General features: G+C 43.9%; 1 protein-coding gene across 1 annotated transcript in view; it reads right to left on the reverse strand.

Annotated features, from left to right (window-relative positions):
- Positions 1-2,423: 2,423 nt before the first annotated feature.
- Positions 2,424-24,793, reverse strand: part of afap1 (actin filament associated protein 1) — a 45,910-nt gene continuing 23,540 nt past the window's right edge. Inside the window, exons 4-17 of the mRNA XM_070854871.1 lie at positions 22,269-22,377; positions 21,882-22,093; positions 21,509-21,688; positions 17,048-17,134; positions 15,700-15,775; positions 12,083-12,235; positions 11,773-11,984; positions 11,138-11,283; positions 10,734-10,848; positions 6,646-6,775; positions 4,633-4,797; positions 4,362-4,552; positions 4,051-4,218; positions 2,424-3,541 (exon numbers count right to left, since the gene is read on the reverse strand). Coding sequence (XP_070710972.1) covers positions 3,515-3,541; positions 4,051-4,218; positions 4,362-4,552; positions 4,633-4,797; positions 6,646-6,775; positions 10,734-10,848; positions 11,138-11,283; positions 11,773-11,984; positions 12,083-12,235; positions 15,700-15,775; positions 17,048-17,134; positions 21,509-21,688; positions 21,882-22,093; positions 22,269-22,377 — 1,971 coding nt within the window. The 3' untranslated portion in view covers positions 2,424-3,514. The remainder of the gene's footprint in view (positions 3,542-4,050; positions 4,219-4,361; positions 4,553-4,632; positions 4,798-6,645; positions 6,776-10,733; positions 10,849-11,137; positions 11,284-11,772; positions 11,985-12,082; positions 12,236-15,699; positions 15,776-17,047; positions 17,135-21,508; positions 21,689-21,881; positions 22,094-22,268; positions 22,378-24,793) is intronic.

The raw sequence follows: 24,793 nt of genomic DNA on the forward strand, positions 1-24,793 counted from the left end.
CTCATTAACCAAAGACAACTCCGCGTCTTCATGATGTTTTCCTCCAGTAGTTTTCCAGTTTTCTTCTCCTCCTCCAAACATCTTTTTAAAGCACAAAAACAAGCTGGAAAAAAACGCGCCAACAATCCATCAGGTTCCGACGTCATCTGCTGCTGCGGAAGTGTCCTGACGTCATTTCCAGTGTTGCCAACTTGATGACTTTCTCGCTAAATCTGGTGACTTTCCAAATCCTCTTGGCGACTTTTTCTGGTGTTTTGGAGACTCCGACTGAAAGCACGTATCACTCTGCAGTCACAGTCCTCAGCTCTTTTTCACTGTTTGATCTTTTCATTTATTAAATCTTTATCTATCTTTACTTTTCATGAGTCATTCACTATGTTAGCACTGTTCATTTGGGATGAATAACATTACTTGTTTTTCAAAGTAAAATGTTATTTTGACATTAAAACACATGGAATCGTGTTATAGCATTGCTAACATACTGTTGGCGTGTTGGACCGATGCAGCTCTCCAAAACTTCTTTTCTGGGGTCCCGCTGTTTAAAAATGAAATAACTGGCCACGTATTGATCAGCCTACTTGAGGTGATTGCACTTTTGAGAGGAAAGCTGAAAACACAAAATGACAGGAAAAGCTTTTGTTTTGTTTGAACATATCGTCCCGACAATAAAGCACAAAGTCACTGCGAGCTGTTTGTCAGGAGGTTTATTCATTTATGTACAGAATGTCTGTCACCGAGGTGGAGACTGTCTGAGAATACTAGAGCAGAAAATGTATAAGGTGCAAAAACAAACACTGATGTATGAGGCTGTACTCTCCCCCCCACCCCCACCCCCAACAAAGCCAAGCTATGTACAGCAGGTTCACATTTACTGACGCTGGACATATTGCTCTAGAATCAAGAAGAAGTAAATACTTGTGGATATAACTCCCCATGAGTGCAGTCAGCGTGTTCAGCATGAAGACGGGCCCCCATGCTACCGACTGCACTCTAGCTCTCAGACTTGTGGGCCGTCAATTTGAAAGCTGGAAGGGAGGGGGGGGGGGAAGAAAATATTTACAAGATTGAGGAGCAGTTGGTGCCCATGTGTCCCGCGTGGCATTGATCTCCAAACTGTAGCTGTCGTGCACGCTAACGCCGTCTGTCAACAATCCCAATAAAGCACCTTGTATACTTAGCAGAATCAACATGGCAGCAAAGTGGAAGCAGTGGAACATAAAGCCAGTAAAAAAAACAAAAAAACACCATAAACATGTGACATTAATGTGTGTGTGTGTGTGTGTGTGTATGTGTGTGTGTGTGTGTGTGAGAGAAGCAGTCTGAAAATCAAAGTGGCAGTCTTTGATTTAGCAGAACACACAGCAATTTCAGTTTACAGCAAGTGCCTCTATTTCAGTCAGTGTATTGTTGATGGGTTTGGAATGTGCCTTGGAGACATTTGAGCATGCACACACGCACGCACACACGCACACACACACACACACACACACGCACACACACACACAGTCAGATCACAGGGCTACAGTAAACCAGTGGCGTGATTGGAGGAGCTGGACCGAGGCTCTTGGATGAGGGACTAACATAAGCCGCACTGGTTGAGGTTTCTGAGTTTTCCAACGATGAGCGCCAAAATCAGAGGGCCGCCGCACCTCAGCCCGGCTCGCCCAGCTTTTCTGAGTGCTAACACACGCACGCGCCCGTCTCGAGTGCTGCTCCGGCCTAATGAAGGCCATCCATCATCGCACCAAGGGGCAGTTTAAAGAAGCCCAATTATTCTGTTAGATAAGACACTGAGGGCTCTGAACGCAGGTGGCTACGGATGTTAACGTCAGGCCGCAATTACGTCTCATTTTAGAAGTAAATTTGCAGTTGTAGCCAGGAGCCATGTTTTATTCACCTAACCAGCCATTACAGAGCAAAGCATCAGTTCCACCAGCGCCATTTTCAGTCAGCGTGGAATCAACAGTAGTTGTTGCTCAGAACTTACTTGCATGGATCAAGAAAGATGTCATTTGTTGAGAAGTTATTTCTGTAAGTTGTGCAGCTGTGTCCATATTATTCATGTCGCTGGCTGGCTAGAGGAAGCTATTGGCTTAGAGGAAACAACAAATAGAGTAATAATTCAGAGGTTTGGACCCCAGAATCATTTTGTTTAACTGTGCTATAATAGCTCTTTATCCTATCATCGATAAGCAGGAGTCTTTCTCTCTGTATATACTTCTTTAATGCAAGTGAATACTAATAACATTTGAGTGAAAAAATGTTTTTCTATGCTTCAGTCAGCCTGCAGAAGATACAGACTGGAAGTGGACATATGTAATGAGTTACCGCTAGTGGAATGCTGTCGTGCCGTGGGACTGGTTCTATTAAATAAATACACTAGAGACATTAAAACATCGTGTCCGGAGAGACGCGTTAATGCTACATTCAGCTTTCTGCTGGCTGCACAGTACAGGAGATGTGATGTCGGCAGGGAAATTGGGGGATTGACTATTAAAGGGGAGATTAATACTTATTTCATCCATAAACAGACACTCATAGATGCTTCTGTACTTCTTGTTCATGCAGTTGAGCCCAATTCGTGGATGACAGTGGGGATTTAGATTACATCTTTGTCCAACCTGTAAGTATTTTGTGGAAGCACACAGATGGGTGTGTGCACAAGGAAAGAAACAGGGAAGTGAACTGCACATAGGTCAGGGACATCAAAATGCACCCGTGAATCGGTCTCTCGGCAGAAAGACCACCAAACAGCCAAAACTGTGCCGTTAAATTCATTTTCTGTGTGTAAAAATGTCCTTAAACAAGTCAAAACAGAGGTGAACCTTCTGCAGCTACACTGCTCTGCAGAAATAAGTCTCTCTTCACTTCTCCGTGTCTCTCACGGTCCATCTGGAACGATTCTGCTTCTGGAAATGCCCCTCAGAGCGGAGCTGCCCCGTGGCTCAGCTGGAGTGTGTTATGGCTCTTGTGACCCTGAAAGATGCACTTTGTTTGCTGCTGCTGCTGACAGCCGTGAATGAGGAGCACTAATGGTGTAGGGAATGGGATTCTGTGGAGCACCACAAATTCTACTGAGAAACTTTAAATATATCAACATAAATAAACAAAGGGAAGCTAGTATTTCCTTTAAACATTTACAAATAAATACTTGGTTTGGACTTTTAGCCTGTTTGAACCCAAACTGTCAATCTGCTGGAACAGATCTGAATGAAAAGAAACAAAATTAAAAAAAAAAAAAGGTGGTTGCTTGAAAAGCGGACAACACAAGTTGCACAACTTAGTACACTGAGCATGCTCAATAGTAAAAAAAGATTGAAAGTTTGCTATGTCTTAATGCTGTGGTAGTGACAGTATACTAAAACCAGCGACTTGTTTCGGTTCACGTGGATGCTATGCTTGTGTCCTCCTCAACACTCTCCATCTGTATAAAACAGTTTTAAATAAATATATACACAATTTCTTAAAAAGACAAAAGGAAGAAAGAGAAGACCAATGCGAGGGCTTGGCCGCTTTATGTGCCGTTCTTCTGCTCCCATTCCTGCAAAACAAAACACAGAGGCCCACTGAGTCACAGCGACATCCAGCATGCATCAGCACAGGCAGACAATCTAAGCTCGATCCTGCCCAGACAAGAAGAAATGGTCCTGATGAATAGGTGTTGCATGTTTTAGAGTGATAACAAGCAATGAACTAATCATTCAAAGGGGAGTGTGATGAAGACTAAATATCTTTTGAACTTGCCTGAGAGTTATCTTGTTTTTAGCTTTTCTTCAATATCAAACAGGAACCTCTAATGTCTAATGTGGCACACTGTTCGTGGTGCAGATTAAAATCCTTCAGCATAACCTACAAACCCCATGGCAACATTATACTTCATCAAAACACTACGGGCGCTGACGCTTCCAAAACTAACAGCATGATAGTAGTATAATAATAACGGTTACTGCTGCTACAGATGAGTAAATAGCTCTCATGGATGGGACTGCCATGGTATTAGCTCTAGAGCTGCAAGGATTGGTTGATTATGTGTGCTTTGGGAGCTCTGACCTTGGCCTTCCTGAGGACGTGTCCCCGGACTGGAGAGGCCTTCTGGCCGCCCTGCTGCCGGCGGAGCAGCGAGGCGCTGTTGACTGGCAGGGAGCAGGACTCAGTGTCACTGGTGTCACAGCTGGAGAAGGGAGAGGACTCCTTAGTCCGCCGTGACATTGCTGGTGACTACACACACACACACACACGGGGAAGAGAATTAGACGGCTAATTGTGGCGTGCAGCCAGCCGACAAGCTTCTGAAGTGCTGTTCATGTATGTAAGCACCACTAATGGACCACAGCACAGCACAGGGTCTCAGGAGCTCTGACCTGGAGTCCAGGGGAGCCGGCCTTTGGTTCAATGGTGAGGCCCAGGGTGACCCCACCACTCAGGGCTTTCTTCAGGCTCTCCTTCACCTCCGTCAGCTCCAACTCCAGGTTCACCCGCTCCTCCTCCTTCTTCCTGCAGTCCTCTTCCACCTTCTTCAGTCGCTCTGACAGTGAGGCGTGCGAACGCTTGCCTGATGGAGGAAGAGAGCAGAGGTCAGGGAGTTTCAGATCCTAGACTTTTTATTTTCCTGACTTTGACACCCTCTCTTACCAGCAGCAGCTTCCACAGCCGTGCGGAGGTCTCTCCTCTCCTTCTTTAGCTGGGTCAGGTGGTTCCTGATCTCCTGCTTCCTCTTCATCAGCTCCTCCTCCTTGGACTGCAGCCGCTTGGCGTCGGCCTCCACGCGGTTCTTCCCGTACTTACACTGCTCTGCGTCTGCACAAAAAACAAATTGGGTGTGAAGTAAAGAGCTGGATACAAGAGGCTGCGTCATCCGCCTGTTCCCGTTTCTACTGCAAGTGTTGAAACTGGTGAAGGACCACTCACTGTGCTCGGGATTAGATACACATCTCCTGCTGACTAATGCACTATTGGGAGAAGTTCACAGGAAGTGGGAGGAAGCTGTTTATCTCAACATGGAGACATGTCAAACATTCAACTTGTTGAATGATGTGATCTCATTGAGAAGAAGATGAAACAACTGGGAGTCATTTGTCATGATTTCCTTTCCCCTCGGCAGATGACACCTAATGTTGCAATAGCTACTGTAGCACAGCTATTAGCTATTAGGTTAGGCTCCAATGGCCAGTTTCATTCTAGATCTGGTTCCATGAAGATAGAATACATGGATTTGAGACATTTAAAAAGCACTTTCTTTGGAGGTTAAATTGAAAGTGGCTGTAACATAATCCTGATCACAGTTCACTAAGTGTTTGTTTTATCTTGTAGTAGTGGATCCCTACGGACCCTCTTTTTGTCTTTCCACAAGCGTTACATCACTCCCTTCAAAGCCATCACTCCACTGACAAAAACAGTAATTACAGCAACTCCCGTGCTCTGCAGGTACGGGCTGTAATGCTGCCTGTATTGGTCATCTAGTGTTAATATGTGACTTTGGTGTTTTAAAGGGTCAGTTCAGATCCAATACAATTCAGGTAACGCACAATAACATCAACTAACAGCAGCAGCAACTCCTGTGTTCTGCATGGTAAAATTACAGCTTTTGTCAATGGAGTCTGGAGTCTTAAAAGTCTTAAAAATTAAACCCAAAGAGATTCCACAAGGACCAAATGAAGATGTGAATATAAAGCCACTGAATCCCACCCTTGACGATCTGTGAACTTCCCACTTGTGGGAGATGTTGCATTGCCCATGGAATCTGAAATCAGAGATTTTCCAGTACAACAAGACCCCAATCCAACACTGGATGCTGGAAAAGGAGAGCACGGCCATTATTATAAGGTCACTGGTAAGACATGAACTAACCAGAAACCCACTGAACTCACAGCCACAGCATTAAGCAGTTATTAATTACACCGAGACCATGCCGTCCCTTACTGGAAAAAACCCTGAGGGTAACCATCCAACGTTTGTGTCTATGTGCGCGCATGTGAACTTTGCTTATGAGGAATCACTCAATCAAACCGCCCTGACGTTTTCAGATTCAGTCTACTTATTTGACACTGGAAATTTGAGGATTGTGTGGCATATTCTAAATCCAATATGACCCATATTTGGTATTTCCATTCCGACATTTGGAGGAACGACAACCCTCCTCGTTCACACATTAGGCAAAAAAATACTATTCTGAACCACAAGGATTAGCACGACCGCATTCCACCCTCCCCCAACGATCTGGGCTCTGCTTCTCCTATCGCAGCATCTGTTTCAGCGTTACCCCGACGCTGGCAGGACGTCCACGCCTGGCCCACTCCGCTCACATGGGTTGTTTCGAGGGCGGGATAGGTTTTAGGTTTTCAAGTTATTTACTCTGCCCCTCTTAAACTAACTGAAAATTGGACGTCCTGCATTTTCTAAATTGCTGTGGAGTGGAGTCTTGCTAGAAAGCAATCAGCAGTGGAGAGGCTGGGACTGAGGAGCCAGACACACTGTCTGATGCTCATTTAGAGCACAAGAGCTGACTACTGTCTGCTACTCTACTCCAAGTGGTTCTTTTAATAAAGAAATTACAGAAAAGTTGACCATCTGTTTACAGTATGTCAAGTTCATCTTATTGCAACAAATTACTTTCTTGATTATTGTAAACTTTTTGTTGCTACTTACTGGAGTTGTTGCGTTTCAGAGAGGCTGTCCCATTCGTCCCATTGACGACATTCTTCTTGGGCTGGTTCTTTGGCTCCGCCTTCTGTTTTGATGCCACCCCATTTGTTGCTGTTCCCTTCTTTCCCTTTAGCTGATAAGAAAAGGGAGAACTTTAAGTATCTCAGAAACACAGACGTGTTCTATTTGTCCCAGAAATGGTAACGAAGCAAACCTCTAAACATAATGAGAAACAGGGGAAAACAAGGGGAAGACACTGAGGATATATTCCAAAAGAGCTGGAAAAACAAACTTAGGTTAAATCAGGCAATCATCACGTATGATAAAACTATATTTACATTAAAGTCGTCCCTCTCTTTAAAATGTAAGATGCATTCAAGCTGCAGTAACTTTATACATATATACCCTTATATTACCCTTGTTGAAGACAATGTATTAGCAAACAGTTGCTTATTTACACATCCAGCAGACATTCACTGTCCTTTTAGCTTTGCTTTGGTTTCCACCAACTCCTGGGGGCTCTTTAAACGACTCCACTATGTCCACGAGCTAGTTACTAACATGGTCTGTGAAGCATAACAGTAAAGTTGTGGGCTTTAAAACCATAACGATGAGTAGAAAGATGCTAAATAGCTCTATAGACCTGAGGGGAACTGAAGGACTAATCTAATTTTGCTAAAGGCAAATGTGCAACACAGATCTATGGAGTATTACAAAGGTTGTCTTTGTGATCTCCGTAACGTCATTTGGTTGCGATGGGATGTAGGACAGATGGTTTGTCTTGCTGGAAAGCACACAGCTATGGCAGTAACTCAACTCATATTTTCTAAATGCTTTGGCCTTGAAGTCCTAAAATCTCATATATCCTTCTCACCCAACGTATCTAAGCAACGGAGACCTGGAGTTAAAGACGACATGCTGCGCAGCTCCTAACATCAAGCGGTGACGTGTGCTCGATGAAAATCTACGTCTCATAGCGGAGTGGTACTTTGTGGTTTTGGAGGCGATGTTAACACCCTTTGGCCACGCCACACACAGCACACACATCAAAGGGGCGGCGGGGAGGAGGCGGAGTTCCATACAACACCATGTGGTAACTTATGTGGCCATAGAGGCAGGGTGGCACTCTGAGCAGGGCTGTAAAAATATAAATTACACACACAGCCAACGCTCATTGTAAAGGACAGAAAGGAAACGCACTATGTGGGACAGCCACACACACACACACACCACTTATTATGCACTTATACTGTACATATACTACACACAAACCACAAAATACCACACATCTTGCTAAAACAGGTACTTAAGCAAGAGCTTCACGTACATGTATTTGAGTCCTATGGTTGATCAGTTTGAGATATTATCAATATTAAATCAGTGATCAGTATCCACTCTAAAAGCCTGACTCAAGCATGTCTAATTGGAGGTGAAGCACATATTAAGTGTTCCCAAAGACTTAGACAAGGGAATGATTTCAGGCCCACGGTGATAATCGAATTACTAAGAACACTATTCACAGGCTGGTGGGAAAGAAAGGTGGGTCTGTGGGTGGCCAACATCAACATCTTATCTGGTGAGTCAAAGCACACTCCTTCAGGAATAATAAACTGGATTTCCTCTCTCCCTCGGCCAAGCACCTCTCACTTTCACTTGTTTCACAGACAATGTAAATCAGGGGATTCACTGTTTTAGTGAACGGATACCCTGGAGCAGGAGCATCAAAACTCATCAGCAAATAAATCAGCACCGGTTGCTAAGCGTTACCAATGTTTATTAAAAAACATTTTGATGGAACTTGCACACTACAGCTGCAAACATCAGTGTTTTGCACATGAACAGCGGGACGGATGCCCACGTTTGATGTGAAAGGTGTCGAACACAGTGACACCAGTTACAACACACAGACACACTTGGTGACTAGCTGGTGAACATAGTGGTACATGTAGCAGTTAATCAGCCAGGTGTTGTTTCTCAGCAGTCGGTGGAGACCAAAACAGAGCTTAAGGAGAGTGAATGAAAATGTGCTTGTTGTCACCACTGACAGGTTGTGATTGTTTTTTGGCGGGTTTGACAACATTACTGAAAGGATCCTTACACAGATATTGTTAGAGGTTATCTTGCCAGGCTTCAAGCCTGAGAAGTTGTCTGACAGGAAATGTGTGCTATGTATTGAATAAAGTGAATTTAAAACTGGTGCCTCGGAACTTTAAACCCTGAGTTTAAATGAATTTTGCCTCACAGAACATGGGAGTGTGTGGTCTAATACTGCCTTGGTCAGTTTGTGTTACTGTGTGTTAAAAGGTTAGTTTGGATCCAACATAATAACACAAACTAACCAACTGAGGCAGAGGTAAACCTGCAACTTCAGGCTCTGGTGGCTTTGAGGAGAGGCCTGGTTAAACAAAAAGCCGGTCGTATATAAACCAGCATATATAGTGGACGTACTTTGATTGGGCGCAGTCCCCCCAAAGGTTTACATTAAGGCTATTGGAGCCTGTTTCCTAATAAGTTCTGATAATATCTGTTTGTTCTATTGACTTGTTGCAAAAAAATAATTGAATGCAGCTTTAAGATACATTTCTAGCTGGTGATGCTTAAAGTTCAAGATCAATTCAGCTGCTTGTGGTGTTCTGCATGTGTGCTTGTTTACCTCACACATCTGAGGCTGATTGAGTTTGCCTTCACCTCTCCAAAATGATGAACACTCACAAGTTTTCCCTCACATCGAGCTTGGCTTTTGCTTTGCATCTATGAGCATCTGAATAACTACAAGTAAATATAGGCAACCTGGGTTATAGATCTGGAATTCCTGATCCTAATTCAGCCCTCATGTCAAGTCATTATATTTCAGTGCTTCCATCAGAGACAACCAAACAACTGGACTTGTTTGGAAGTCAGTGATTTGCATAGTCATATGTTCCTAACAGAACGATTATGTAAACAAACAAAGACCACATGTACAGAGATAAAAATTAATTACAGACTGGTAGTTACAGTAGAGCGAATATTCAAGTGTAGTGCAGGAAAACAGAGCAGAGAGCAGGAAAACTGTGCCAGGAAGCAGAGTGTTAGTCACCTGAGGAGCGTCTTTAGCTTTAGTATCAGCAGTGAGGAACTTAGAGGAGACTTTAGAAACAGGGGTTTTGTAGTGACTGGCAGAGGTGGAGGAAGAGGAAGCAGAAGAAGACGATGGCTTGGGTTTAGGACGGGTGCCCAGCTTGGGCGTGCTCGGCATGTTCTCATAAAGGTCGGCGTTCTCATAGTGCGCCTCCTCTTTGAGCTGGCGCCCCCCTGTGCTGGGACTGGAGTACAGCGCCTCCGGGTCCTTGGGTTAGACCGGGCGAGCGTGCAAGTAAGCAGAGAGCGGAGAGGGGAGGAGGAGGAGGAGGAGGAGGAAACAGGAGAGGAGAGGCATAATATTGTACGGGAAATAAAGGCCGAAGGAGACGAGAAAGGGAGAGATGACAGCAGTGCAAAGTTAGTCACACTCCAGTGCCATTCCAAGTGCTACTGCAACAGATGACAGAAATTCAAAAGGTGCTACATGTGGCAATTTACCATCTAGTAAATCATACGAGTGGTTGGCAATGTGGCTCTAAAGGAAAATTCAGGTTTATTTCAATGTTGCGTAAGCCCCATAAATGTGGCCATTATTACTCTATGGGTGGGTCTGACTTGTATTCATCACCTCTGATGTAGAGACTCCGGGAAACGAGGACTCACTCAAAATAGTGTGTATCAAGGGAAGCTACACGAGCCTTCTACACAATTATATATAGAATATATACTATACTACTATACAGCTTTCAAAACACACATGAGTTTTACATGAATCATTCCAACTGCATTGAGATCTACAAAAAGGTCACCCTCAGATTCACAATGGCCACATTTATGGGATCTACACCAGGTTGAAATATAGCAGGTTTTCCCTTCAAAATACAATCATGATATTGCACCTTTACTGCTATAAAGGAACTGTGAAAAGAAGTCAGCAAAGAGAGCGATGATAAAAGTGGACGAGGCCAAAAACAGCTAGAAGGGACACTGCTTCAGTTCACTCGTTGTGTATGTTGATGAGTCCTTACCGTTCCATTAATGGGAACATCATCATAGTGCAAAGCCATGCCGGTGGGGCAGGCGTAGCCGTTGACTGGGTTGTCCAGGTACGGGTTAGGAGAGACGGCACGCTTACTGGTGAAACTGTGAGGAGAGAAGATCAGGATTTAGTACGTAGAATCGCCATCTTTCATGAAGTACTTAACCTCACACTGCTCAAACAGATCCATTAGTCTAGAAAATACACTGGCTATGGATCAATAACAGCAGCAATGTCAAGACACTGGTTACAATATTTCATTTCAGTATCTACACTGATGCCATGTAACAAATCACACATAGATTCACTATATGAGCAATTGTAATGCTGAACAGTTCACATGAAACAACAGTTGGTGTTTTCTTCACTGGAGAAAATGTGTGTGTCCCCCACCAGAAGGACTGCTTGGCCAGCTGGATGACGTTGGCGGTGGTCTCGACGTCAATGTAGTCGTAGTGCAAGGTGGCCGGGTCGGTGGTAGAGCCAGTCTCGGCCAATAACACCCCCAACCAGCGACCCATCATTTCAGAGGAGGAGGCCTGCAGGAAAAAGGGCAGATTCAAAAGAAAGCTCGGATGACACCCACTGATGCTCCTTGAATCTTTGAGTTCTATCAAGACTTAAGTCATTTTCTCATTTTCATTTCGTTTTACCATGGGACTGGTCATTTTACACGTTACCATCAATCAAAGGCTTGGTACTGATATGGTTTTACAGAGAAAAGAAATGGAAGCTCATGTCTAGCAGAGGACAGCATGCAGACTATGTGAGGAAACAGAATCAAAACAAACAAAATGGCAGATGGAGGAAGTTCTTATACACCACCAACATCAAACACTGGCGGGCGGAGAGACGTTTCCCCACATGAGAGGATAGGAAAGGAGGGAAACAGGAGCAGTGTTTGCTTGCACCCGTGTGAGGGTTTTCTGCTTCATTTAATGGTCGGCAGCTCTAGCAGCTTAATCCAACACAGGAACACACATCTCATTGTGTAGAGAATCAAAGGCTGAGGCCAACAGGATTCTCACCTCCAGTACAGCGACCTCCTGGCCGTTACGGAGCAGGCGGAAGGCGAAGGGGTGTTTGTGGTCGAGGCCGGGGCTGACCTCGCAGCCTCGAAGGGGCAGCGAAGCGATGTGGCTCTTCAGATCGTCCCGGTCCTTATGGAGGAGCAGCTGGTTGTCTTTCAGGCGGCACCAGCGCTCTCGCCAGCGGTTATTGGACAGCACGTTCAAATAGCCTGTAAATCAAAGGGATCACAGTCGGTAAAAGAAAGACTTTTTCACAGATTTTAATAATATCAGAACCCCATGTTGCTTCTTGATGTCTTTGTCTTACCACATGTGGGCACATCTTCCTCTGCTGACGAGGTCTGCTCATCTGTGGAGGGCTTCTTCTTACCCAGCCCGATGATTTTAGTGATCTTCTTCCCCGCCCCCTTCCCCACAGTCCCAGTCTTCTGCTCCGACTTTGAGTTCTTCTTTCCTTTCCCTACGAGAAAAGGGAGGAAGAGGAGTTTAGCTCAAAACTTTAAATGAAGGGACAATTAGTGAAACAGCGGGAGTCCTGCAGACTTGATGTGCTCTACCCTCATTATTTAACTTGGAGAGACGGCACATGTTCATTTATGTAAATTCAATTATGTTTGGATGCGTCCTGCAGTGAAGCAAGACAGAGAAAAGAAGAGAAAGAGCAACCTTAGACTCTAGCATAAACAACCATGAGTTCAGAATCAGTTGCATTGGGTTTAATCAGACCCTTGTGGGTTCAAAAGCTCTTTGTTGGTGAATTAGGCTCGGTTTGCAATCCCAGCATCCCCCAGTGGTCTGAGTGGGCTGGTTTCAGCTGGCCTAGTTTCTATCCAAAGACAGGCAGAAAGAGAGAGGAATGACTGTGCACATTCTGCTGGAAGGAGGGCTAAAGTCAAGTAAGCCAGGTCTTAAGAGGCCATGTCTGAGTCTCTGCGTCTGTTTAAATGAAATGAGGAAAATAGCTTCTGTTTGGCTCTCTGGTGGAGACACTGTGGGCAGCGGTGTATTTCAATGTATGTGCTTGAAAAAAGTGAGAAAATGAAGACGGCGCACAGCGCAACAGGTCAGAAACTGTAACTCGTCTCAACCGCCAGATAGAGAAGGAACAGAGACAGTGGAGAAGAGCCGTGGAGGAAAAGAAAATAAGGCATTCCGCTTCACTGATGTCATCATGCTGAGACACAGACACACACGCAGTAATATAATGTACACAATCACCACAGCTGGTTTGCACGAATCAGCAGCTAGCTGTTGAAAATGAATAAAGAGCAGTCTGAGCTGATATGGTAAGGACACAAAGTCTTTGTATTCATTTCTTTTTGGCACTCACAAGCTTCTGTTTCAACATTTTTTCCGTATTGCCTTTTCCTCCCAGATATGATGTGACAACTGCGTATGTGGCGACTGCCTTAATTAAATAGGAAGCCGTCTGCACTCAATTTCGGAGTTTTGCTCGTAATACGCAAAGTACACAAACACACGTCACACACAATGTAGGCCTGAGGTGGAAAGCAGACACACAGATGTGAAAGCCATTCGAACCTTTTTAAAAAGGAAGAATTATTATTATTTTTCCCTTCAGGAGATGAGGAGGCGGAAAACCCTGATCAGGTAAATTTGATTCCAGTAAATCAGCTCTTTTTGTTACCAGCCACGGAAAGAATGTGGCTGATTAAGCTGAAAAGAGGGTTTCAGGCGCAAATGAGAGACTGACTGAAGTGCGAGGAGGTGAAGTAAGAGCAAGAACTCAGTGGAGTTAATTATGTTTATTTCCCTGATAAATCCGTTGTGTTTACTCCACAACAATAAAAGGTAGCAGAGATGTCTAAGAAAACCCTTCGGCGAAGAACGATTATATATCAGACATGTTCTGATTCTGAACCCACGTAAGGGTCAGAGATGCAGCTACATCAAACAAAAGAATCAGTCTTTCCCCTTCTTCTACCATGGCCAATGACAAAAAGTTTACATTGGATTCACTGTCTTTCAGTGAAAATGCTGCCATAGACAACCAGCCAAAGGATTACCCAGTGTATCTGAAACCATATCACTGTTGTTAGTGTGGCAGCAGGCATCATTTTCTGGGTCTTTTCTGTGCCAGTAGGGCTATTTGAAATGGAAATTGATGAAATGAATTAAAAAAAAAACCCTGGCCACAAAGAAAATCAGAAACAGGGATTTTATCATGTCGTATCATGTGTAACATATCAGGTATGCGACCAATCTGCAGATGTTCCGGTTGAGCCAAGCTGAGTGCCTTTTGCTAATGTCAAACTGAAGCTGTTGTTGATTACCATGGTTGGTTACCGCCACTACCAACCATTTCACAGGAGTGATTCAGTTTGGCTGAAAAAGTCCAGAACTATGAAATGCATGATTCCCTCTGCAGTGACACTGTTTTAATGAATGTCACCCAACAATATGGCTGCAGTACCAATACCATTAAAAAGGTATATCAGTACCAACACAGCACTTCATTTGATGTGCTCTGGCTTGGTGCTGCTGCAGCACTGGACTAATCACACGTCACATTAAATCAAATACTAACTAATTTTTTCGAGATCTGGGTACAAAAAAGACCAAATGACCGGGGAAGTTTCATTACTACTTGATGTCGGTTTATTTCAGTTGATACCTTGAAGGGACTGAGCACTTTATCCAGTCCTACACAGAAATAAGACAGAAGCAGCAATAAGCTGTTTATTCTGAGTGCAAGTGTCTACTGGAAGGGTGACTGACGGGTGGCACCGCACATGTGTAGACGTAACAGGCCAGAAAGGTTGAGACATCGCTCCCTGGAGAAGTAATCAACGGTTTTATATGATTTACATTAAGGTCATCTGGAAGATCATCGCTGATCCCATTTCTACATTCCCCTAAGTTTCACAGCCGTGACACATACACCGACTTTCACAAGTAAATCCATCTATCACAGCTCAGCGCTGCCTCCGTAAAAATTTAACTGGGTTGGAAATCTGTTTCAGACATAATGTTGGAAAAATGAACCGATCTTGAAGAGGAAAAAAACAAAGAGTGTTAAATTTTAGTTGACAATCCAAATAACTGAGCTGACAAGCACAATGAAATGTCTCTCCCCGAGGAATTCTGCCTGCTGAGCAAACAAACGGTAAATAATCAGAGACTATTTCACCCGAATCGCTTTGTTTTGGCGTCTGGTTGAGCAGGGGAAGACCGTCTCTGTGTAAAATCCATGTTGCATAAATCCAAATGCTCATTCTTCATGCTCCATGCAGTATTATTAAAGGCAGACCTTTTCAGCGCTTGCAGAGATTCCCCTCTGAATCATGAGACAGATTAATGGGGGAAAAGGCAGCTGTAATATCTCAGGATTTTGAACTGAGTCCAAGTTGAGAGCAATTATTTGTTGGTTTTGAGAAACAACAATATTAGTAATGCCCTACCGCTCATTTCACTTCACTAGTGTTGTGCTCTAGCTCCACAATTAATGGTGTTTTATGGCAGGAATTTCACTCAATGAAAAAAAACATTTACAGATGTTCAACTATCTCAACTCAAGGTCCACTTAATAGCATTGTCCAGAGCTTTCAGCTGTTTCCCATCGTCGGCATCACTAGATAGTTTGGTTATTTGTGATGGAGACATTCATAAAGGTGTCATTTTTCTGGTGTAACTTTTCGTGATCTGTCAATGACACCATTTGTTTAGCCGTTGCCTCCATGCGTTCCTTCATATATGGTCACTATTGTTGCTCATTCTAGCTACCCAGTTCTTCTTCTTTTGATTCCAGTTAACCAGAAAAAAAGGATAATTTCCTAAGCCCCAGTGAGGGATTTTCCCAGGAAAGTTCTTCCAGACATTTTGTGTTTACCACAGACCCTGACTCACTCTCTTCTGTTCACAACCGATGCTCATTCTCAAGAAATCGCTGTCATGGACTCTCACCTTGGTCCTTGCAGTCGCTGTGTCCGTTCTCGTGGGCCACCTCGCCATCTGAGCTCGGCCTGTCACATGATGCCTTCTGCCAGGAAGGAAGATCATAAGCATGAAGAGGGATGGATGCACAAAAAGGTACAACGTGAATGAAAGTGTACCGTCAAGGCATTAACGCACAGCTGTCTAATTACACTGTACATCGTAAAATACCCTGAAGAGCATCTGTAACATGTTATAGATGAAGACTCAGGCTGGGCTTGTGTTTGCTGTGCCAAGTGGGGAGCGCTTTGTCATTAAAGTGCCTCTGATGTTGCTTATTTTCCACCACTACACACACATGCATATGTATGGGCACACACACACATGGGCTGGGTACAGTATGTCTCCGGCGTTCACTGTGATTTTACCTGCTTTTCCCCTTGAAAACCAACAACACAGTGTTTTCCCTTTAGCTCCCTACATCTTCCATTCTGTGCCATATGGAACAGCGTGTTATTTGGCATGCGGCTTTAACAATCCAGTGTGACTGTGTTACATTACGCCAAGAAAAGAGGCCCTTGTGGGATGTCAGTATATTTGACACAACTGATTAATCAGGACCGTTCAGCCCAATTAAGCCATCACTGAAATAAATTAAAAAAACTGAAAATAAGTGGGACGTGAAGCCATCTTTAACATTTAAGAGTGAAGTTATACTTAAAGGTGCACTGACCAATATTTTCATGCTAACAAGCGATCAAATTACTGTGTGTTATGTGAGAGCTGTCACAGACCGACGCCGTTCTTACCCGCAGCTCTTTTGATAGTTTTAGCGTCTTTCGGCTCAATATTTCGGTTCCACTGCCCCTTAATATTTAGGTTCAGTGTCACCACTCTTATCAAAGCTCCCAAGCACCAAGTGACAAAGCCAGATATTGCCCTCAGGAGTTGGTGGAGACCAAAACAGAGCTTTCAGGACAGGAAATATGTTCTCCATATCAACTTTAAAATGTGATAATATCAGTGTTGTGTTTACGGATTGTTCTAGTGGTCAAACAAATAATTATTATACTTATTTAGTCCGAAATAGTTTAAAATGTGAATTTATCATGCATGAAAATGTGGGAACAAAACTGGGAGATTTCAGCAACTATTTCAGACTAATGAGGCACGATTTGCTCGATTGTTTTACTAGAGAACTTGCAACTCTTAGTCTTGTTAATCTGCAAAAATAAACTGCATACTTATGGTATGACCTGAGGGGGTGTTAGGGGCCAGATATAACCCAGCCCACATTCAGAAATAATAATCTATGGGAAGGTACAGCATCTACTGACAATATTAAAAGCACCAAGCGTCAGTGTATGGGTGTGTTTACCTTTTCCAGTTCAGGTTTGTGCACTGGTGATCCAGATCCAGCTCCATCCAAGTCTACACTCCCGTTTACACACACCTCTCTCATCACCTGGACACACATAAGGAAATACAGCATTAGCTAATGAGGCTGCTGCTCACATTAAACAAGTGGAAAGTCCACACCAGCACATGTCCTGATTACCGCAGAGGGAGATCAATTCATATGCTGCTATGTTTGACTGGGCCAGTGGAATGTCAGGTCCTAACTATGATCATAACACATGGGTGGATCCCTTATTTAAAAAAAAAAAAATCCTAAAATATTTCCTCACACCATTGCCACATAATTAAGCAGCTCATTCCTTCAGCCTAGAGAGCACGTCTGGGGTAATGAAGGCCACATGTACAGTGAACTCTGGAGTAGCTAGAGGAGGTGGGAAGCGTGCATGCATGTGTGATGGGGGGGAGGTTGTCTGCTACACACATCAGACACCACAGAGTTTTACTATGTCCATGGAATCCTTATGCAGTAAGGTCCAGTAGGGGTGAATGAGATCTGCAGGGCTCTGGACGGGGCGCCAGTGTGCATTACCGTGACCTCATTGGACTTCAGACCTGGCAACCCACCGTCAGATCTGGCAATCCTAGGCGTGTGGTGGTGACAGGGGTGTGTGTAGATGAATGGTGGGCGGTGGGAAATGAGATTTCAGTCAAACCGCTGTGTGTGCAAGTCGGCTCTCTCTCTCTCGCTCTCGCTCTCACACACACACACACACACACACACACACACACACACACACACACACACACACACACACACACACATTCCCCCTCATCTTCTCCACAAGCATTCTGAACCATCTCTGGCTGCGCAGAACTCCTCAGCTCATTGGTTTTGGCTTGGAGGGAGCATAATTGGGTTTCGCGGGGGAAATGACAGACTGTGGCTCCATGGGTTTGGCTCAGAGGCTGGAGAGCTGGACAGACAGCAACATCACGTCTATCTTCCATTGGAGAGCTGTGTTGCCAGACTGGGGTGCTACAAAGGTTTGACGATGCACTACAAATCAGACTGGAGGAGGAACAGTACTATTGGGTGCTGAAACATGATTTTCAATAAAGGAATATGTTGGTGATTGACAGGTTCCTGCTGAGCGCTTTAGGCACTGAAGTGGTTTTTATACATATTCACATCCCGTGACCAAACAACTCTAATTCTTTATGCTATAAAAGTAGCTTCAGGCCAACATTCACTGAACTATTTTAACCATATCAAAGTGTAGTGGAAATTTGAAAACGTTATGTATTCCGCTAACGGCAAATCTACAAAGTTTAAAACACATTCGATGTCTTTACTCACTCGAGATATATTTGGCAAAAGAGCAAACAACTCATCAGTCTTCATAATTAACCAATATTGTCATGTGACAGTATATAGAGGGGCTTTTTGTTGGAGGCCATTTTGATTATTTCCATAAAAATGATCAAAAATCATTCTCCGTGCTCTGTGGGCTTAAACTATTTGCCTCTGGCTGCACTCACCACACGCCACTGATCATGAAAGTTTAGGCTTTTTATAAAATTATTGTAATTCTATCGTCCTTTGTTCCTTCATGAACTTGGGATGTATGTTGATGTGGTTTGTGCTGCAAAATGCTGAAGGAGTGTAGAATAGTCTTATTATTTATTATGATTTTCAAAGGAAAAATCAAGCTCGAGGGACATGAACTGTGTTCTCAGTCACTGTGTGTCTGTTGGAGGTTTGTATAAACTCTTATTATGATTTGATTTTGGGAGATTTTATTCCTTCATTAGATGGTGGACAGTAGAAATGACTGGGACGGGTAACGACATGCAATCGAATGCAATCTGGGTGTGTTTTGGACTTAACTACTGGGCAACAAGGGGCCAAATCCCTGGAAATCTACAGTGATTCAACTGCTTTATGAGAGACACTTTGCAACTGAGCACCTGCCATATGGTGCACCAAGTCCATCGTGTCTTAACAAAAACCATAAAGCCGAATAAATAAATAAATAATAGCCTCCTACACAGCTCAGTGACGTGGCGAAGCCTCTCAGGGTTTCTAGCTCAGCATCATGGAGTGCATCTATCAGGATTTGTACGATCCCCTTTTAGAAAGTAGTACATGGAAATAGTGAATGCTATATACTCGTAATAAATACCAATAAATACCAGTCAGAGGGTTGAAAAAAATCAGGTCATACTGTAGCAGGAGGCAAAAAGGAGATGAGGTAAAAGAAGGAAAAGGGGAGATAAGTCCATACAATTTTCAATAAAGGGCTGGGAACATTCAGGAGCATGAAGCAAGGACACAATATGGGCATGTGTGTTCCATAAACACATCGTTAACAGACAATGTCTGGGAGAATCATTACTGTAACTAGCAGGCTTTGGAAACCCTCTGGTGCTCTCTTAGCTGTCCTTTTCCTCTTTTTTCTTCTCCTCCTCTCCCCTTATTCCTCTTCCTTCCAACCTCTGACCTTGCTTCCCCTTCACTTGCTTCTCTCCCTCATTCTTCTTCTTTTTCGTCCCTCGCCCTCAATTGCTAGACCCGAGGACACGCTGCTGGCCGGCACATTCAACGAGGGTGGGAATTATTGTAAGAAATCTTTCTTTCCATTATCCAAATCGACAGTATGAAATGCCATAATGACTGTTATTGAAATGTAATGCCTCTGGGTAGACGCAGAGCTCCAGAGAGGTGGACAAAAGATAGAGAACGCTGGAGAAAAGGAGGTCAGGAGACAAGAGAAAAAGTGAGGGGAATAATGAATAAATGAGTGACTGCTAAATTCCCAGTGGTCCTAGCAACACAATATCCAAACAGAGACACAAAGACATGCTAATCTTTCTGGCCGGACGCCACTCTTAAGCGCTGGGGCTACAGGGAACACAGAGCAGGCCAGGGAGTGGAACCCTCCCTCTCTCCGCTGCTAATGGCAGGGATACAGCACATGGACCTTAAATCCAGATCTGTTTTGCAAAGAGGGGCGGGAGTGCGGAACCTCGGCCAACTGGATGTGATGACTGCTGATTGCAGCAGCATGACGAACTACATGTGCATCGATTAAGCAAACAAAACCCCCAGAGTGATTGCGAGAGTGAAAAACAGGCTGCCACAGTGTTATCAGTTAAATATGTTTCCAGTATCCAGGCACCTGACTAAATATGCAAAGAGAAAACAGTTTCTCCAAGCAACAATTAGTACGGTCATTACCAAAGTTTGGGTGGTGCGGAGATTTGTATATTTTCACAGGTCTGGTTGCGACTGCCTGCAGATACCTCGGCCCCGACAAGGTTACCTGCCTCAGCCAATCAATAAACAACGGCCATGCGGAAAGACTAATTGAAACAAGAAGAAAAGCACAACCTGTTTTGATCATACAGTCATAAACTAGTTCAGCTTTAAGAAAATGATACAAAGCAACACTGCAAATAATAAGACTGGTGTTTCCATCAATGATCTGTGGGACAAAAATGCTCCACACTTCATTTTTTTTAACAAGACCTTTGGTGAGTAATGAAAAAAGTGAGTCCAAAAGCCTGTTGGTAAAACTGCAGCAGAGGGAAATAGATCTGGCAGCGTCTACCGGGCACAAACGACTACAAAAATACCATCACACAAACAGTCGAGGAGGGATCCTAAAATAGCGCACAATACTTAGTCAAGGACAAACAAGGAATTCCAGGAGATTCTCAGGAGAGCAGAGGGGAGCAGAGGTGAGGAGGAAGGGGCTGTGGGGTTTCTTTTAAATCCAAAGACCAGATGAGTCCAGTCTTTCCTCCTGTGATTGAAATAGAAAGAGCCCAGAGGCGCTGGCACCGCTCTAACAACAAATGGACTCACGGGTTGAAAAGCAAAGAACACCGGAGCCTATTTGATGTCGGCGGGGTGGGTTTGTTTTGTAGACTTGTCGGGCGGCCAGACGGTAAGATCAGAGAGTGAAAGAGAAGATGGGAGGGGGTGGTTGAGAGAGTCAGACAAAGAATTCGAGAGACGGAGAGAGAGAGAGAGAGAGGGAGGGGGATCAGAGGATGACAAACCAAACATCTTCAGAGTGAAACCAGCAGAACCACCTGTTCATAACAAACTAGTCATACAATATCAGGAAGAGGCCCATCCTGAAGAACAAAAGCCACCTTATCCTTATACTCAGAGCTACGCCCTTTATTCTTCAAAACTCCTTGTGAACAACATCTGAATGAAGCTTTCAGCCAGCCCCCAAGAGCCTCGCCCCACTGTGAACCGTGCTACAGTGATGAACAGTGGGCACCACTGGCGCTGGCCTGCAGCACCCTTTACTGTGTTTGACAGAGCACCACTTTATGCAATGAGCCACGTCAGGCTGTGGTTGAAGTCATGTTAGAACAGCTAAGAGGGCTTTAGGCCTCCTCACTCACAATTATGTCCTCTGGTGACTCTATGCTTCAACAAAGGCTGATTCAGTAAAAACAATACCTTGAGCCACTCCTCTGCCTGTTCTTTGCTCTGCACTGCCAGGACCAGGGCATCTGCCCCCTGGTGGACGATCCTCAGTTCGTGCTTCTTCTTCTTGCCGTCTTTGGGGATGTGATTGATGCTGCACCCTGACAGGGTCAGCTCCATCTGGGGGGTGTGGTCTTTGGAGGACTTGTAACACTGGAGGCAGAGAAAAGGGGGCAAGGTTAAACTAGAGGAATGGAGCACAATGCTGCTGTAATGGTTTTCAATCACTAACCGGCTAAAAACTTTTATGTCTGACACATACAAGCACAAATATGTATTCAGATCTTAAGTGGGGACCCATCAAATTGTGCCTGGATGTGCCGACATGTACAGAAGAGTTCCTCACCAACAGTTTGTTGTCTTTGATGACACAGAGGAGTTTGGTCCACTGGCCAAAGCGCTTCTTGCGCAGCAGGAATGCACAGATCCGAGCATCCTTCACCAGATCCATAGACGCTTCTTCAGACGGCCACTGGTGACGCATCTTCTGGCCCTTACCATCCTCCTCTTCCTCATCATACGACTCATACGAGCTGCTCATGGCATCGGAGTCATAGTCTGCGAGGGCAGCGCAGAAGGCAGAACAAAATATTATACTACACTATTGTTTCTCAGTAACCGTCTTTAATTATGTTGACATGAAAACCTTAGAAAAAGCTATACATTTATTGTTTTCACCAGCGTGTCTGTTACCAATGTCTGTACGTGCACTGTAAATCAGTGTATCACTCACTGGAGGTGATGTATTCAGGAGCCTTCCCAGGACTTAAAGGAACTGCTTCCTCATAGTAGCCCTCTGGTAGAGAGGAGCTGGGCAGAGGAGGAGGGCCATTGTTTGGAGGCTGCAGAGAGAACACAAGTTTCCATTGATAAGTGACAAGTCAAACTGACAGTTCTACACTAAAACTAAAAATGACACTTCAGCTTTCAGCAATTACCAAATAACTGAACTCAACATTCAACACAAGTCATACTTCAACAGCTATAATCATTTACACCGCTGGCACATCACCTTTCATCGCTTATATTTTAACACTTTAACTCCTCAGAGTGTTTCAACTGTTTCATTTCACAAGCAAACATTAACATTTTAAGACATTTCAACTGATCTATATGATTTTATGTTTATGTGTTTGACTGTTAACTTTTTGGGGTTCACTGCGTGTCTATTGGAAGGATAAAGAGAACGACATCGAGTTTGTCAGGCCACCGATTTTCGCTCTTAATACACAAACACATCAAAATATCCACACAAACCCTGTTTCCAAAATACCCCTACACTGACTATGAATGAATGTCATCTGTCATGGCAATAAAGAACCAATACTGAACCTAAACATTTAAATGAGACGTGTACACAGACAGAAGTAAAGACGAGATGCATTAGAGCAAAGACTTAGACAAGTAGACCTCAAGCTGGTGTTCTTCTGATCAGAACAGGGGCAATGTGAGGGAAACCAGCTTTAATTCGATCAGGCAGCACTAAAAGCAGCACTGCTATAAGTGACAGAGACAACCACTGTGCAGAGACATTGGTGGCATCTTTACAGTTAAAGCGTACAATATGAAAAGAGACTAGTGTAGATTGGATGAGGAACGCTTGCAAGGAAGAAAAGACCGTTTCAAGGCAGCGTGTACCAGAGAAAACAAGTAACTGTTGGTTAAAGAAACATTACTTGAAGCCTTGTTATGGCCATTTAGTAATGACTGGGTGTGAATTTAAAAGTGGCCACCTCAAACTAATCTAAACTAAGACGCAAAGCTGAAGAAACCAACCAAGACACGACGGAGAGGCGTTGGTGTTCCTGCACAGTGAATAATCAGGCCATGAATTTGATTGATTAGGCCTTTATTTCATGGTATTATACTGCCGATGACAGGAACAGGAGAGAAAGACGCAGGGCGGAAAGAAACGAGACCTCACAGTCCTACAAATCCAGCTGTCAGAGCGGGAGATCAACTGCACAGCCTGACGTGATCCGCGTTGGCCAGCGCTGTGCACCGTTGCTCTGACGTCTCAACTCCTAAAAGTGACACAAATGTGGCGGTAAACATCAAATCTAATCATCTCACTGCGCAGAGAAACGAGTGTCTGACTTGTTGACATACATCAGTGTCAGCTAGGCATTTCAACACTGTAGGAAAATGTTCACTTGAGCCATGCATAGCTTTTATGTCATACCTTCCTTAAAACAACTCCATGTAAATTGAGTGAATGAGCGGTTTTTAAGCTTGCTTTGAATACACACATTTGACTATCTGTGTTTAGCCGACAACCTACGCTCCCAGCATAACTGATCTCAATCATCATTTTCAGTTTGTCACTGATTTTGTGTTTTTTTGGTTTGTCCCTAGCAAGTCAATGCGTGATGTTTCTAAGGCGCCAAACAAATACAGACCATTTACCATTTACATAAAACAACGCCTTTAAATCTCTGCTTACAGGAGCCCAGCGTGGGCCATTAAAAGCAATGGTTCTTCTGGAGCCTCATTCTAATAAGTACAAGTCAGTACCACACAGCCTCAAAGTGCATGGAATTGTTGTCAAGGTGCAAAGTCTTTATATGGCCATACTCTAAATCTGCCTGAAAGCCCTTTTCACAAAGACCGTGACCACGTTGCGATGGCTGCTGACTTTTTTCCTCTTATGGAAAACTCCTTTGATTTCTCTTTTTATTTTATTTACTGGTGGCAGTGCTGATTTTCCACTGGTTACAAAGGGGAGAAACTCCATAACTGTGATGAATCTCTGTGCGCTACGGGCCGTGGGTTACAGCTGACCCAATGAGGCGTCAGCGTTGGAGTGATGTCAGCATCCATTGCTGCAGCAACGTGGAACATTCATAAAAAGCTTTGGCTGACTTGTTGCCACGAAGGCTAACTTCTTCAAAGAGCAGAAAGTATGTGTCACTGTGCTTTGACAGTGGACAGTCCAGCATTACAGTCACTCTGGACAAGTGAATTAAGTTTAAACACGCATATCACAGAATCATAAAAGTGCCACCAAGAAACTAATCTATTAGCAGACTTGATACAAACTTGACCTGTGATTTTCTTACTATTCCCTTTGGCCAAGAAAACTTTTTTCTAGGAGTTATTATTTATTTGGATGAATGCTAAGAGTAGTGCTGTATGCCTGGATATCTTTTTTTATTTATTTTCATGTTAACTTGACATTCAGTGAGGATGAAAATATGATATAAGAGAAAATAAGGGTCGGTGAGCAAAGAGAATCTTTCTTGAAATTTAGTACACATA

Source organism: Pempheris klunzingeri, chromosome 23 (genome assembly GCF_042242105.1).
Source record: "Pempheris klunzingeri isolate RE-2024b chromosome 23, fPemKlu1.hap1, whole genome shotgun sequence".
NCBI lineage: Eukaryota > Metazoa > Chordata > Actinopteri > Acropomatiformes > Pempheridae > Pempheris > Pempheris klunzingeri.